The following is a 16,282-nucleotide window of genomic DNA, read 5'->3' as shown; positions in this document are numbered from 1 at the left end:
ATATCACAATGACACTTTCCATTCAGTATGGGAATTTTTTAACAATTATATTTATTGTTAAGTTTCGAGAACCTTTATACGTCGGAGAGCCATGCTTCGGCACGAATGGGCCGGCTCGACCGAAGAAATACCACGTTCTCACAGAAAACCAGCGTGAAACAGCGCTTGCGCTGTGTTTCGCCGAGTGAGTGAGTTTACCGGTGGCCCAATTCCCTTCCCTATCCTCCCCTATTCCCTTCCCTACCCATCCCTACCCTCCCCTATTACCCTATTCCCTATTAAAAGGCCGTCAACGCACCTGCAACTCTTCTGATGCTGCGAGTGTCCATGGGCGATGGAAGTTGCTTTCTATCAGGTGACCCATTTGCTCGTTTGCCTCCTTCTTTCATAAAAAAAAAACCTAATTACTTATTGTTGCCTTCATAGTGCTACCACAATGTCTATTGTGATTTGTGGTCTACGAATAATAAAAACTATTTATTATTCGTAGTTTGTGGTGCTACATTGTAGATATCACAGATAGACATAATATTAGATATTATATTGAAGACTTACGTATTTTTAGTAAGTAAGTAAGTCTTTATTTCCAAGAAATTGGTTACAATGTTCTTATTTTTTTTTTATAGTTCACAATTTTTGCCTCTAAGGCGTGGAAATATTTATTTAAAACTATGCAAATATATTTAATCCCATTTTCTCATCTCTCAGAGATTCCTAAAGAACTGCCAACAGATGCGAGTAAATATTATTTTAATTCGAAAAGGAAGGAAATGTTTAACAGTTTTTCATCTGTTGTAACCTTAACACTGCGAAAACCGATGTTTACGTGAAATTTTCACAATAGCCAGTCAGCTGGCTGCCGGCCAATTGCCTTTGACATTGTAATGTATAGTTGTATAACAGTGTTGATGCTTTGTCTATGATGTCCGCTAAAAGATCTTAGTAGTGTATGCTAGGAATTTGAGATTGTTGCGATGTTTTGAGCAAAACAATTTTTCTGTAATTTTGTTTTTATACATCAAGTAAAAATTTCAACGCATTTTGGCGTTTACTTTCCAATTTCTCGCATTAACTTTAGTTTAGCTTTAAAGTCAAAACTTTTTTCTCTTTGCCTATATAGGTAATAGGTATATCGCACTGAAACTTTTTTTAATCTTTCGAATCGATTTATTATTAAAATCGATAGCTAAGCCTTAAAGATGCCGCTACATTTAAGACATAGTACGATTATATGTGTCGGAAGGTGAGGTGTGCCAAGTACTATATTTTATGTACCTATGTCGTTTATTACACATTTATTTGTCTTTTACATTTGTCATAACATTTTTGTAACGTGTTGAAATGCACTCATTTTTTAAATTTTATTTACATTTTAGATACAACATAAAATATATACCATGCAATCATTATTGTCAATATTCCAGTTTGAACTAGACTGCCGATACAAAATCTGATATTTCTATTTCGCTTATAACCTACGTGATCATTACAACGTAAACTAATTTTACCCCACATTCCTGGCTATAGTCATTGCTCGCGTCAGTACGAATATGAATCACTTAGCCGTTTAATTACATTCCTGGTTATTTCCGTACGAGTTGCCTGATCGATCAGAATTTGTTTGTAACTTTTGATGATTTCTGAGCGATGTTTATTTGGATTCTGTTTTGTTTGATCTCGTCCACAGCTTGGTTGGCGTTGTTTTTATTATCGACGAACGAGGAAAGTACTATCAGAGAAGTTGATTCATAGGCAAATGGCGGACCTTCGTAATTTGGTCGCGTTATGTCAACTCCAGCCAACAGATCCGACTAATATTAAATTGACATAATACAATCAAACGACTTTGGTCCACCATCTGCCTATGAATCGAATTATGCGATGGTACTTTCTTTGCAGTTGCAAACAAGACAGTTGCTAGATGTTTGCTGGTGCATTTCGTCATTCGTGATAAACTTAGTATAGGAAACATTGCGACCTGATAGATGGACGATATTGTGGACAATATTATACAGCCACAGGCTGATGATAACATAATAGGGAATTGGATGACAACGAAGGTTGGAGCAGAGGGCGCTACTAGCAAATGTAGTAAATAATCCGACCAAAATCGGACATTTTGCAGACGCCATACTGAATATATAATAAGAAACGTTGTCAAACGTCGAACAAACTTTTTGTTTACTGTCTATGTTGGTGTTGCCTCTATATGAAAATATTGCAGTTTTATTGGTTTTTGGTGTTTTCAAGATTCAACACTGACTCAGATGTAAAAATTCATCCATTGGGACTCTAAACAAAACTGGTCCAATTAATCGTCAAAACAATTGCATAAAAATTTTCTTTTTTTACAATTCAAGTGTGTATCGCCAGCTGGCCTTGGCCTGTATGTTGTCAGTTAGCTCAGCTGATACACAGAGAAAAAAGGGCCAGACCTTCGTTATTTTTATGAGCAGATTTTTTTTCTAGATTGTACCATAAAAAAAGAAAAAGGTGTAACAAAACAAACTTATAATACTTTAGAGTTTAGTGTATTTACGTTTCTTATAGAGCTTTCACGATGAAAGTAGCAGCGATGAAAGAGCAAATATACTTTTGTGAATTGTATTATATTAGGCTTTAAGTCTAATATTAGGCTGTCCCCTGACCCTTTGGCTAACTCTTAATATATAATATGTCAGTAAATGCTTTGGATCGGTCGTTTTGGCGGAGTATGTGGCTTAAAAATGTGTGTCACAACATTTATTTCTGAAGAGGAAACATAAAATATAAATCTAAAATGATATCAAACGACGGAAACAGTAGGGGAAATTAAAATTGTATATCACTCCGAGTTTTCATTAGAACTTTTAGAGTGATTCATGGATTTATAGTTCTGAGATGGCGCTAGCTTATGAATTATTTTTAATCGTGCCAGGACCGATATAATATTTGAAACTCGATCAAGAATTCACCTCTTCTTAAACTGTGTTAAACCATTTCAATATTAAGAACTTGATGACCGTGAACTAAATCACTTTCCTCGTAATATAAACCTTCCCAAGATTTCCACGAATATTTCAAGACTAAAAGTAGCCAAATCGGCTCAGCCATTCCCGAGTTTTAGAGAGATTAATAAATTTTTAAAATCATTTTTATAATTCATATTTAATATTTACTTATACAGGGTGTAACAAAAATAATTAGTGATAATACTTTAGGGTGTGTACGTATTCTTTGTAGAGAGTTCACTGTGAAAGTAGCAGCGCTGAAAGACCAAAATTTTTTTCACTTTTGTATGGAGAAACTCGTGACGCTCGGGCCCTTGCCCATACAAATGTGAAAAACAATTTTCGTCTTTCAGCGCTGCTACTTTCACAGTGTACTCTCTACAAGGAACACGTACACACCCTAAAGTATTATCACTTATTTTTGTTACACACTGTATAGTATTGTACATATTTATACTAGATGACGCCCGCAACTCCGTTGCGCCAAAACTCGTTTACCGCGTGGGAACCGTACATTTTTCCGGGATGAAAAGTATCCTATGTCCTTTCCCGGGACTCATAGTATCTCCATACCAAATTGCAGCAAAATGGTTCAGCGGTTGGGCCGTGAAGAGATAACAGACAGACATACGGACGGACGGACAGAGAGACCGACACACTTTCGAATTATGGATGGCGAAGTATGGATAATTAGAATGGATGTATGGATTAATAATTATTGATTTATAGAACTATTTATTGGCTAATTTCAAAACATTACCCAATCAACAACTCTGATAATTAGCTCAACTGCTGTCAAGGAGTAAGGACCGTTAGAAACTAGGCATTCGTTAAAATGTACTTGAGCGGGCGGGTGAAATTATTACCGTTACCGGACAACCCCAAATGGGGGGGGGGGGGGGGGTCTATTGGAATGGTAGGTCGCAAAGATACAGAATTTTATATTATTATTGCGCTAAATGCTAATTTTGAGAAAGTATTTTTATATTATATTAAACTATATTTAGTGGGAGAGCCATGCTTCGGCACAAATGGGCCGGCTCGACCGGGGAAATACCACGTCCTCACAGAAAACCGGCGTGAAACAGCGCTTGCGCTGTGTTTCGCCGAGCGAGTGTGTTTACCGGAGGCCCAATCCCCTATCCTATTCCCTTCCCTACCCTCCCTTATTCCGTTCCCTTTCCATCCCTACCTTCCCCTATTACCCTATTCCCTCTTAAAAGGCCGGCAACGCACCTGCAGCTCTTCTGATGCTGCGAGTGTCCATGGGCGACGGAAGTTGCTTTCCATCAGGTGACCCGTTTGCCCCCTTATCTTATAAAAAAAAAACTACAACTTACTTAATGAAATAAAGGTAGGATCTTGTAAAAATTAAAACCACCTAAAACTAGGTATCAGTAGTACCGACTTTTCTCAAAATACCGGACATTATTCTGTCCGGTATGACCTTTTATTTTTTACCGGACTGTACGCATAAATACCGGACATCTGGCAACTCTAATTATGAGTGCAATTATGTTCTTTAGATCATATTTTAGAAAAGACTGCATTCATAACTCAACATTTTTTATGGGTTAATACTAAAATATACACAAATGCATAACAGCGACTAAATATGCTTTTAGCTTATTTACTAACATCCGAAAGCCATCTGTATTTAGCCGGTGTGAAACAACATAGCCTCGGTTTTTGTCATCAGCATGCTCTACCCATTGAGAAAATGTCCTAGAGCGTTAGCGTAAACTCGCCTTAAAGATAGTATTTTGTTTTCTTAATAGATGGCGTTTCGTTATTTGTTAAAGAACTAGGGCTAAATTACCAGTACTATCTGTTACGTATGTATTTTTCACACGTGGGTATTTTTCACGGGTAAAAAGCTGAATCGATTATGATTTAGGCAAATTTTTTATCATTTAGGCAAATTGCTTATTTAGGTAAATTGTAAATATATTTTAGACAACAAGGACTAACTCATTTAGTTTAGTGCAAAATAAAATATCTGCGAAGCTTATTTAGGAAATTAAGAACCATTATTTTTTTTTTTAAATGTCCCTACATGCTTACCTAACCTTAGAATCGTCAGCGCTTTATATAGAAGCTTCTTTGGGGTATGCGTAACATCCCCTATCTTAATCTGACAGATCCGATGACATTTCAATATTTAAAAACAAATTTTTTTAACCCACCACGTGAGAAATCTGATTTTTATACCATGATAACTAGACAGCCTATACAAGCTTAATCTGACACGCTCGAGCTTATCCCGAAATCCCCTCTTCCCCTCCCCAAATATTAGTAGCATGATATTAATCTGTATCAGCTGTTTTGCATCTGCCAGGTTAAATTAAGTAGGTAGTAAGAAATATTTTGAAAATACATGTAAACAACACCGCGGGCGGCAAGTCTGAGAATCCGTATTAAATGTAGGTTACCTTGTGTAATAATAAAGTTAAGTTTTTAATGGCCTAGTCTGGCCATGTTAATTGACCCTTATAGTTGGGGAGGGAAAGAGGAGATTTCGGTACAAGCTCGAGCATGTCAGATTAAGCTTATAATATAGGCTTCCGGCATGGGCGACATGTGTCTAGTTATCAAGGTATATAAATCAGATTTCTCACGTGGTGGGTTAACTTTTTTTTAAATATTGAAATGTCATCGGATCTGTCAGATATTTAGTATACCCCAAAGAAGCTTCCTTAAGAGCTCACCTGACTCTAAAAATCAAACATCGTCCTTCTCTCTTCACACTCACGCCCGTCTTTCATATGCCAGGTGAAAAAGGACGGCGCGGAATCATCGCCGAGTTAGTTTTACTCCAATAAAAGACGAACTATAATGATTATGAAAAAAGTGTTTTGAGCAAATTTAGGTTTTATCAATACCTTTTTAGATATTAAAAAATATTAAAGAAAAGACAGCAAACTTCTAAGATCCAAGCAAAAATGTGTCTAAAACAAGGTTTTTTGTAAAAAAGAAACTATCGAGCATTTTTTGAGTAATCGTGTTTTCGTCTTGAGCATTTAATATTTATGAACTGAAGTTACTTGTGTCAAAAAATCAGTTTTCTAGACCTTACAGATTTTGAGATCTAGGTCAAAGTATGTAGTCAAGTTAGGGTCATATGGGCTCTTAAAAAGCACTGAGCAAGTAAGCCTGTAGGGACATTTTAAAATATAAAAAATAAAGCTTCATATTTTCCTAACTAAGCTTCGCAGATATTTTATTTTGCACTAAACTAAATGATTGTTGTTGTCTAAAATATATTTATAATTTACCTAAATAAGCAATTTTCTGAATATATTTTGTTTTTCAAAACTTTCAAATGGCTGCAGTTTCTGAACCCACCGCTGAAATGAAAAACACTCTTATTTTTTTAAATCAGTTTTATCTAATGTAAAAAACCTACTAGGTCTCTATGACGCTCGAGTTCCCTCTCTCCCTCCCTCCCTCCCCTACTATTAGAGGGCTTAGCCCACGTGCTAAGTCAGCGTTTTCACTTTTCAGCAGTCTCATGTTACTTAATAGTCCATATAATACGTAATACATTGGATTAAAGTTAATACGGATTATCTCGTTAAACCAAGAACTAACCTACTTTTCATCTATTGGACTAAATTAAGAATAGAAAGAAAGAATCACGAAGAAAATTGGTAAAGTTTTAATACAATTTTTTATTTTGCCTATTTATTTTCTTTTTACATAAGCGGCTGAACTAATAATAATTTATGAAATTTATAAAAGTAGATATTATATGGAATTTAGAACCGTGATACTTTGTGTTTGGGAAAAGACATTTTTTCGTACATGTCCTACGCCATAAACAAAATCCTGCGCAACAAAATTAGCGAGTAAAGTCCTACAAGTCATTATTGATCGATAGTGTCTATGATAAACGATCGACTTCAGAAACGCGAAGCTAAAATATCCGATGACAGATGATATTTCACTCACGATTTGACAGAAAATGTAGATTATGAATGAATTATTGTCTCTTAAACTCTCTGAATGAATGAATTATAGTTTGTAGTGTGCATCGGTCACTGCCAAATATTGAAATAGCACTCTGAGGCCGCGTGTCCGAATCGCTTGATCAATTAGCCATTTATTTTTATCTAGCCCTTTAAATTACAAAGAAGTATGGGTAAGACCGATTATTTGCTAAACAAAATGTTTTGGACAATCTTTTTTAGGGTTCCGTACTCAAAGGGTAAAAACGGGACCCTATTACCGAGACTTCGATGTCTGTCCGTCTGTCTGTCTGTCCCCAGGCTGCTGTGCCTCAAGAACCGCTATAGCTCGACTTCTGAAATTTTTACAGATTGTGTTTTTCTGGTGCTGCTTTAATCAAAATAAAATTAATAGTTAAGAGGCACTCCTATACAACAAACATGATTTTTTTTGTCCTTTTTGGCTCGTAATCTACTTATAATGGAAACATGTAGACTCTTGAAATTTTTACAAAATCCTCAATTATTATAATATTATGTGTACTTTAATCTTATATCTTTAAACGAGCAATTCTTGTATATATTTATTTATTTATTTATTTATTTATTTATATATAATTTGAATCTCGGAATCGGCTCCAACGATTTTCATGTATTTTAGTATATAGGGGGTTTCGGGGCCGATAAATCGATCTAGCTAGGAATCATTCTCAGAAAATGTCTTTTTATTCGTGTTTTATCGATAATCGATAAACTGAAAAATATGACTCTTCCTGACATCTATTGGCGAATAATAATACTATTATGTGAGCAACTAATTGTTTTAACGACCAGCAGATGGCGTTATTAAGTAATACGAAGTCAATGAGTGTTTGCTATACCGAGCAAAGCTCGGTCATCCGGGTACTATTTAATAATACAATTAAAATAAAATAAATAGATAAGGGGCATCCCATACAAAAAACACGCACTTGACTGATTTTTTAACTATATTTGGTAACGATAAATCGTACTCCGTCATCTTTTTTGTAGGGTAGGTGAGAAAGTGTACTGTCTACTTTCATACGTGAAAGTTTTATTCTTTTCGTCGAGTTAGAACAACTGCAAACGTAGTTTTACATACATGACTGTTATTTTGCTTACATTTTAAGGTACAAGTTGTAAGCCGGCTACATGAAGCGGCGGCAGACGACGTGTCGTCGCGACACTACTGGTTTCTATGTATTTCTATGAAATACCCTCCGCAGCTAGCGACACGAAGCTAGCGACACTTTTCATAGAAATACATAGTGTCGCGACGACACGTCGTCTGCTGCCGCTTCATGTAGCCGGCTTACAACTTGCACCTTTATTCATAAGAAAAAAAAATATACCTACCTACCTAATAATAAAATAAATAAATAAAATAAATATTTAGGTGGCCTTGAGCGGTATCAGGCTGACGTTATATGACAGTTTGAAAGGAACGGTAATAGTATGGAAGTTACGTTTCCTAAGCCCGGACGCGCACTAGCGGCCAAGTCGCGGCGGCCATCGAGATTATATACCTTAGTATGAAACCGCCATAGACCGAGCGCACCTGGCCGCACGCTGTAAAGCGGCCACACCATACTTTCGATGGCCGCCGCGACCTGGTCGCTGCGGCCTGGCCGCTAGTGCGCGCCCGGGCTTAGTTTTTATTATTCGTAGTACCTACTTAATAAAAAACAGCGACCGACGGACTTTGATACTCGAAGCCGACGGAACAAACGGCGGTTGTGGGTTATGACAAGCGTTTTGGCACCGGCGTGCTATTTAAAATTGGCAATCGCTCATCACTTTGTTGTCTAGCTGACGTATGGATGATGTTTGACAATAGCGGCGGTAAACACGTCTCGTTAGCGCGAAGTTATTTTCGAGAAAACAAAAGAATGCGAGCTTCAAAGGTTCGCGGATATTGTGACGGGGTGCACCCAGCGGCGGATTTTAGACTACTTGATGCCCTAAGCAATCCATGCCTGTGGGCCCCCCTATCTGTATGTCAACTAGAATCAGTCTTTAAACCTTTACCGCCTAAAAACATTAGTTTTTTTCCTAGAAATTTTATTGGTGTGGTTTTTGGTGACGTGAGAGTGAGACTAAGAACGGATTTTTTGTGCTTCTTCTGGTGCCCCCTCAGACGTGATGCCCTAGGCAAGGCAATTGCTTAATTTCATTAAGGCTTAATCAGTCACTATAATATATAATAAATAAGGTATAGGTCTAGAATAGGTCTAGAATCTAATGGCAAAAAGTGAGAAAATAAATTGATCTTAGCAATACCGGGGTAATAGGAATAAAACCTTTTGATCCTTTTTTTCCTTTAGCGGATTATTTTGTGTGTGAAACATGCAAATATAAAAATTTAGCCAATGATCAAGGATATTTTTTGAAAATCTGCCATCAAAATTTGCCATCAGATTCTGGTAGACCTATATAATAGGCTATACTATCAAGAAATCAAAAAGGTAGCAAATTCCAAAGTTTAAATGCGTAACACTACTAAAAATTCTTTCATAAAAGTTTATACCTACACTTTTTTCAGTAAGTGCGAGCGACATTTTTAGACTGTATTTTATTTTTAAAAATATAATTTTAATTAATCAAATTATAAGTACCCATCACGTTAACTTAGTGGAGTTTTTCTCAAAAACTAACCTTTCCAAATAACTTTTTATTGTTTTAGCAAAACATATTAGTTTTAAACTACGAACAAAAACTTTGGCCCTAACCACCAGTTTAGTCTAACAACTATTGTAATTTGTACTTACCCTAGACCGACGCTTGATGTTTTCATCACTGGGTATAGTAAGGAAATTCCCACTCATTTTGTACACTGAACTGAACAACTAAACGTGCAGACCGAGCGCGCTACAACCGTATAGTGGCCAAATTATGAATGAGTGACGCTGATTCTTAAATAGATCCCTCCCCCCTCATGACGACACGTCTACGTTCCAGTGTTCAGAGTCAGCTGTTTGGATCCAGTGAATCATTACCAGGAAATGCTTTGGATTTTCGAGATACGGGAACACTTTGTTTTGGGATTTCATTCGGGTCGGTATGCGAGTATTGAGATTGCGACGTCTTGTTATTAAAAAGACAATTATTAATTTGCACTTAAGAGCGTCCCATTTTGTGGAGAGTATATTTAGATGATTTATTTATATTTTATTCTGATTCAGTAGTAGGCGCCAATATTTTAACACTAGTGCTAGTGTTAGCATGTTAAGTAGATATACAGCTGTTGGATGTAGATACTATGTTTTAGTTCAATCCAGCACTGGCGCCCCATTATCTACTACTGTATCTTATGCTTTTAATATTGATTTCCTACTGCACTCTAAATCAATATTATAAGTAATGACTATTAACAGAAAAATAAAACAAAAGCAGATATATTTGAAATACGGATATTTATTTTTTTCATAAAAATTCTAAATTCAATAATGTGTTTAAACATGTAACATTTACATATATGCATTTATACAAAGATATATGCAATGTTAGGTGATTTAATACTAATATTGGAGCGTAACCGTTGGTGGTGACCACCGAACCCACTTATTACCAAGTATTGTCAAGTGGTAAGTGATGAGATGCATGAACAATGTATGCTGTGCGTTTCGTTATACTAGACAATATGATATCCTCGTAAACTCGAATCAAAAAAACTTAGGAGTAACCGACAGTTGGATGCCGACACTGGACGATGTTGGGGGCCAATTCTCATGCCTCGATCGAGGTATCAGCCCTAATAGACAAGTGGCAAGCGATTATCGTAAACGCTAACAAAATGTATGCGATTTAACATAAGTCATCGCTTCGCTAGCGAATACTAATGTCAAATCCCATACATTTTGTGACGTTGGCGTTAATAGCGTTTAAGATAATCGCTTGCCGCTTGTTTAGGCCCTCTGAATTGGGGGTGGATCTCCGAATGTGAAATCGAATCGAGTTACTGCCCTGTCGATCGAGATCGATGACGTCACATTCGAGGATGTCCGTGCCGCGCTGGCTATTGCGTTCCGAGAAAATTATTTGGACAATAAAACTCTTAACAACTTTAAGCCTAATTAGAAACCTGATATGAGTTTATCCGACATCAATTTTTTACAAACAAATTATTCTAAAAACGGACTAAATAACTATCCAATAAAATCTAACATTTAATATAATAAAACACACGAGATAGAAATTATGGGGATTCGTATAACGTCTTGGAGTACTCGACACCGAGTGTGCTTTAATATATTAAAACAATTTCAATAGAATTTAACTAAAAGAAATAAAACCATTAATTCGATTTAAAGAGTAAATATTTAAATATATCAATCGAGATTTGGACTAGCAAACCACATCTATCTACAGATATGTAATCCATGATAAACACTAAATATATAGAAATCTAAGGACTTTAAACAAAATGAGTGAATCGCTGTGAGTTCGACGTTTTCTTAAAATTGAGGGTTTTAATTCTTAAAAAAAAACAGTCGATATTATAAAGGTACTCGACTCGTTTTTTCATATCGATTTCGAAATTTTCAGAATAAGGTACCTACGCATTTAAGAAATCTCGATAGGTTTATCTTCGAATAGTTCTCCCTTTTGGCGCTAGGTTTCAATGTAATTATTTATTTTATTGCTAATTCATGAACTCACAGCGATCCGCTCAATTTTGGCGAGGTCTAATATCGTGTCGGATTTTCTGTTTGTTTCATTTTCAATGTCACTTGATATTAAAATTTCCTGCAATAAACTTCTACAAATGAATTAAAATTTGTACCTAAAGGTATTTAAAGTTTCAATATTTTCTATCTACTCTTTACCCATGTCATAACTCTGATATGATTTACTAATGAGCAGTATGAGAAAGTAAGAAATAACATTGAAAATGAAAGCACTGCTACATTTCTGACGGTCGAACACAGTGTCGCAAGCATAAAGTTAATTTACCTAGTGGAATAGAGAAACAAAGGCCTGAACAAGAGAGATGTCACTATCAGCAACACTGCGTGGTTAAAAAGAGACGTGTGATACATGACAGTAGAACTTTTTTGAATGAACAGCTTTTTTTGAAGTCCAGTCGGCAGTTATCGGCACGTTGACAATTTAATCTCATAGAATTCATGTTCAATCATCCTTGTGTAAGTATATACGTACACAATACACATATTTTTACATACATATGTAAACCAATTTCGGTCTCGTTTGACTGCTCGAGATTGTTGCTCTATTCCGCTATGTATATTAACTTTATGGTCGCAAGATTTAGTATTTACTGTTACATTTAGTTAACTTTAGCAAATTATTATGTATCAATTAACTTATCAACAAAATATTTGAGCATAGAATTTCCAACTTGTGTTCCTAAGCTATACCAGTGTACTGGCCAGTTCAATTTGACGTCATGTGGCATACAAGTTGTCGCGTTTCTTAACCCTTAACTGATCATAAAAACATTTGTTTGGCAAATAAACTATACAGGTTTGCAGCATTTGTCTATAAAATAATTTTTCTAACGTATCAGACAAACACAGAACCTTGCGTAAGTTATCAGCCGAGTAGATGATTTTATTTTTGGAGGAGATTTTGTTATGTATCGGCCATACTCCTGTAGAATAGCCGAAGCTCGCTTGATTGTCTAAAATTACAGCCAAACGCTACGTCAAATCTTAATGTCCAGTGTACTAACGTAGTTTAGGAACACAAGCCTAGGCTTTACAAATGTTACGTCTATCAAATGAGGGTGAAACAAATGAATATCACAAACAACAACATGTACGAACATTACGATGTCAGTTCATGACAATATGACGTAGATATCTCATTTAATAACAATATCACAATTTTCAATATACAGAAAGACGGAAACCTTTAGATAACAATGATTAAACAGAGAAGCGTAAAAATTAAGGGCAAAAACGTGTTATAATATTTTAAACAGCACGATATTTACATGACTATATTAGATCACATATTACAATGCGGTCACCCAGTGGACGCGAGGGCTAGTGACGTCCATACACCATACTACTTACTTATAGAACATTCATCCCTACGTGCACGACTCCCGACCTACCCATACAAAGACGCGCCCACACACACAACGCACCCCCACAGAAGCACATACCGAACCAAATGAATACTTTACTTAAGGCCATACATTACTGACTGTACATATACAATGAGATGATTAGATAAATGTTACATTAGGGAGTAAGGAGTAGGTAATGCGTCCGTAGTACGACAGTTTGGTCCATAATAGTTAATTAAACGCGTGTGTCGAAGTCCACACACGACTTTAGGGATTCAGCAAATACAAGAAGGGCAGATCTCAGACGATCGAATCTGAAACGAAAGAGATTCACTCGGGATGGTTTTTGTGCATGGAAACATCGAAAATAGTAGTAGCAAAATATGAAATAAACTCTATTTTGCTGAATACCTAAATATCGGCGGACGATGAGACGCCCGGCCGCCTACGGTCAGTCTTTTTTTTGCTAACGATTATAAATTTGTGCAAAATATTCTACTCGCGTAACTTAATACCATAAAGTTTATTTACAAAATTGTCTGTCGACGAAACGAAACGAGCACTGACCAGAACGGCCGGAGCGCCGAGTGTGTCGCGAGTCCCGGCTTCGACCTCGCTTTGAAGGACTGGGCCGATCCCAGCGGCCGGAGCGAGGTTTCGTCCTCGAACCGTCGCCTCAGTACAACGAGCTCGCTATCACAACCATGTCCAGTTGTAGAACCCTATATATTCGAAGTCACGCGGCAGGATCCTTGCGGTTCTCACGAGGGGCCCTGCGTCGGTCCCCCGGCCGGCGCTTCGGCCCGCATCTCCGATTTGAGCTTCACGAATTCCTTCGCGACCTCATCGTTGTGTCTCTGCGAGAGTATTCTCAGTATCGTCCATCCGGTTTCGTCCATTTTCACTCTGGTGCCGAGCGGCAGCCAGCATGCGCAGGACGTCTGAAAGAGACAGAAAAGTTTTCAAGGTCAGTGTCGAGATAGAGTGACAGGGATAAATTATACGAAAGCACATCGACACGACACCGAGATGTTTACCTTGTGGTGACTGTGGTAGGTTATTACCATTACATATCCCCGAGGTGCTACTTTGGAATTACTGTTTACCTGTTCGACCATATCATAGAGGCGCATCACGGCCACGCCCACCAAACGGTCCTCTCGGGCGAAACAGTAGTCTCGTACGCAAACGTGCAACTCAAATAATTCTAGCTGCTCGGTTGCGCTAACCATACTGCGGACAAAATAATGATGTGTTAGATCCAGAAGGTGATGCTTTAACCGAAAATCCTGGTGTATCGAATGCTTCCTTATAATTCAAGTAATGATGTGTTATATCTAGAAGAAAGCATACAATCTTTTGCATCGAATGCTTTCTATAAGTCTGTAAAACATAAATATACGAGATCACTTAGAAGACGTTACACTTACAAATGGAAAGTTTCATTAAACTTCGGACTCCAATTGTTGCTTTTCGATTTAGTAGCAAACTTCCTCTTTTTGTCTGCTAGGTGTGGACCAATCAGGTTGACTTCGATAAACGGACGGAACATACCACTGGCAATAACCCATTTCAGATCATTTGCAGCGACCACTGAAAAATAATGATAGTTGTATAAAAAGTGACAGCAAAATTACGAGAAACAACAGTAAGGATATCACAATAAATGTGGACGTTGGGTTGTGTGAGCTCACTAGATATTTTTATTTTTGGATAAAGCATATTATCATAATAAAAGATGAAATAGTTTGGTTGCCAACCATACGTCCATATTAAATATCCATGATCCAAACAGAACGAGATTACAAATGTTGATGAAACATTTCCCATTCCAAAACCAGCAATATTCAGTTTAAGCGTTTGAAATAGCAATAAAATACATCGAAAGATCTAAAGACAGCGCGAAGAGAATAGTTAGCAATAGAAAATATTGTATTCCTAGATGAAATTGAGTTGTATTTTCTGTCAAAAGCTGGGAAGTAATATTTGGTATATTTTGGACACTTCATGCAAGACGTAATGAAAGATGAGGACGACACAAATCATTACTGCGTTTACGGAGTTAGGATTCCATCCGTTGAAAATTTGGATGACTGGATTGGCTAAACAACCTAAAAACTTAGGTACAACTAAAAAGCTATTGATATTATTAAATGTATTGATTCCTACAATGATGTTAGTGACGTTCTACGTATTTTGCTAAACTGTAACCATTCTTCATAGGTTTATTATTCACAGTAACACTAATTCTACCGATTACTTAAAAGACATGTGACCATTAGAAGTCTCTAAAAATGCTAAAATGGTATGATATTCTCTGATTCCTTCTTGTTTTGTTGTGTTGTTTTTATTTTAGAATGTATCAAGCAAATAACTAACAACCTCTCAAATATATGAATCTACAGTTAGGTATTTACTTACCTTTGACAGTAATTTTATGTTCACCAGTGCCTGGATGCGTGAACAAGTCTACTTGTAAGGAAACTTCTCCAATAGTTCCAGCCTCAGCCACTGGGGCATCTGTAATAACATTGTTAAAAGTTTCGTCAGATTTCAGATTGTTTAAATTTTCTACCTCAGTCACAATATTAATAATAATTTATTATTTGCTAAAAACAACACCAAAATCTGTGCAAATAGAGATAAAATCAAGTAAACAGATATTGGCACAGTCATGTGACCAAGAAGAAGAAGACACTCATTTTTTTGCACTACAAAAAGGCTCTTACCGAGCTGCTGCTGGCTGGTCACAAACGTTCGTATTAACGTGTCCGTGGTCTGTGTATACAAGCTTAGCGCATATCTCAACGACTGCAATTCTGGACTCTTTTCCAGGAATGTCTTCTTGAGACCATTGCCTCCTGCGTGGAAGTATAGCTTGATGGTATCCAACGCCGCATCAAGAACTGCGCATTGCTTCGGTGTTAAACTCTTCTCTGCTGATAAATGCTAAATTGAAAAAAACAATGAATTAATAGTACCTATATAACACATCGCAGCATAATTTATTTATTTATTTTGTTCAAAACATAATATATTTTTAAACTTTATTTTATTGAATATTATAAAAATTGGATTCGTCTTAAATACGTATATTATATTTCCTTGAATTCTACAGTCTATTTTATCTTCGACTAGATGTTCCGCGCGGCTTCGCCCGCGTTATTTAGGAATCTCACGGAAACCGTAAATTTTTCCGCAAAAAAGAAACCTATGTCCTTTCACGTGGTCTATTCTTCATGTGTGCCAAATAACATTAAAATTACTCCAGTAGTTTCTTAAGATAATAC

The 16,282-nt window shown here is 36.6% G+C and overlaps 2 protein-coding genes across 7 annotated transcripts in view; both read right to left on the bottom strand.

Annotated features, from left to right (window-relative positions):
- The window catches only part of LOC121734087 (actin-binding Rho-activating protein-like), a 66,175-nt gene extending 56,329 nt beyond the window's left edge, over window positions 1-9,846 (bottom strand). Inside the window, exon 1 of the mRNA XM_042124500.1 lies at window positions 9,727-9,846. Within this exon, the coding sequence (XP_041980434.1) occupies window positions 9,727-9,783 (57 nt within the window). The 5' untranslated portion in view covers window positions 9,784-9,846. The remainder of the gene's footprint in view (window positions 1-9,726) is intronic.
- Window positions 9,847-12,176: 2,330 nt separating this feature from the next.
- LOC121734367 (protein unc-13 homolog A) overlaps window positions 12,177-16,282 on the bottom strand; it is a 63,422-nt gene continuing 59,316 nt past the window's right edge. For all 6 annotated transcript variants that reach the window (XM_042124925.1, XM_042124926.1, XM_042124928.1 and 3 more), the window contains 5 exons: window positions 15,722-15,941; window positions 15,414-15,512; window positions 14,423-14,585; window positions 14,099-14,225; window positions 12,177-13,933 (listed from right to left, as the gene is read on the bottom strand). In XM_042124925.1, coding sequence (XP_041980859.1) covers window positions 13,754-13,933; window positions 14,099-14,225; window positions 14,423-14,585; window positions 15,414-15,512; window positions 15,722-15,941 — 789 coding nt within the window. In that variant the 3' untranslated portion in view covers window positions 12,177-13,753. The remainder of the gene's footprint in view (window positions 13,934-14,098; window positions 14,226-14,422; window positions 14,586-15,413; window positions 15,513-15,721; window positions 15,942-16,282) is intronic.

The sequence above is a fragment of the Aricia agestis genome, chromosome 15 (genome assembly GCF_905147365.1).
Source record: "Aricia agestis chromosome 15, ilAriAges1.1, whole genome shotgun sequence".
NCBI lineage: Eukaryota > Metazoa > Arthropoda > Insecta > Lepidoptera > Lycaenidae > Aricia > Aricia agestis.
This window is presented reverse-complemented; position numbering and strand designations above follow the sequence as displayed.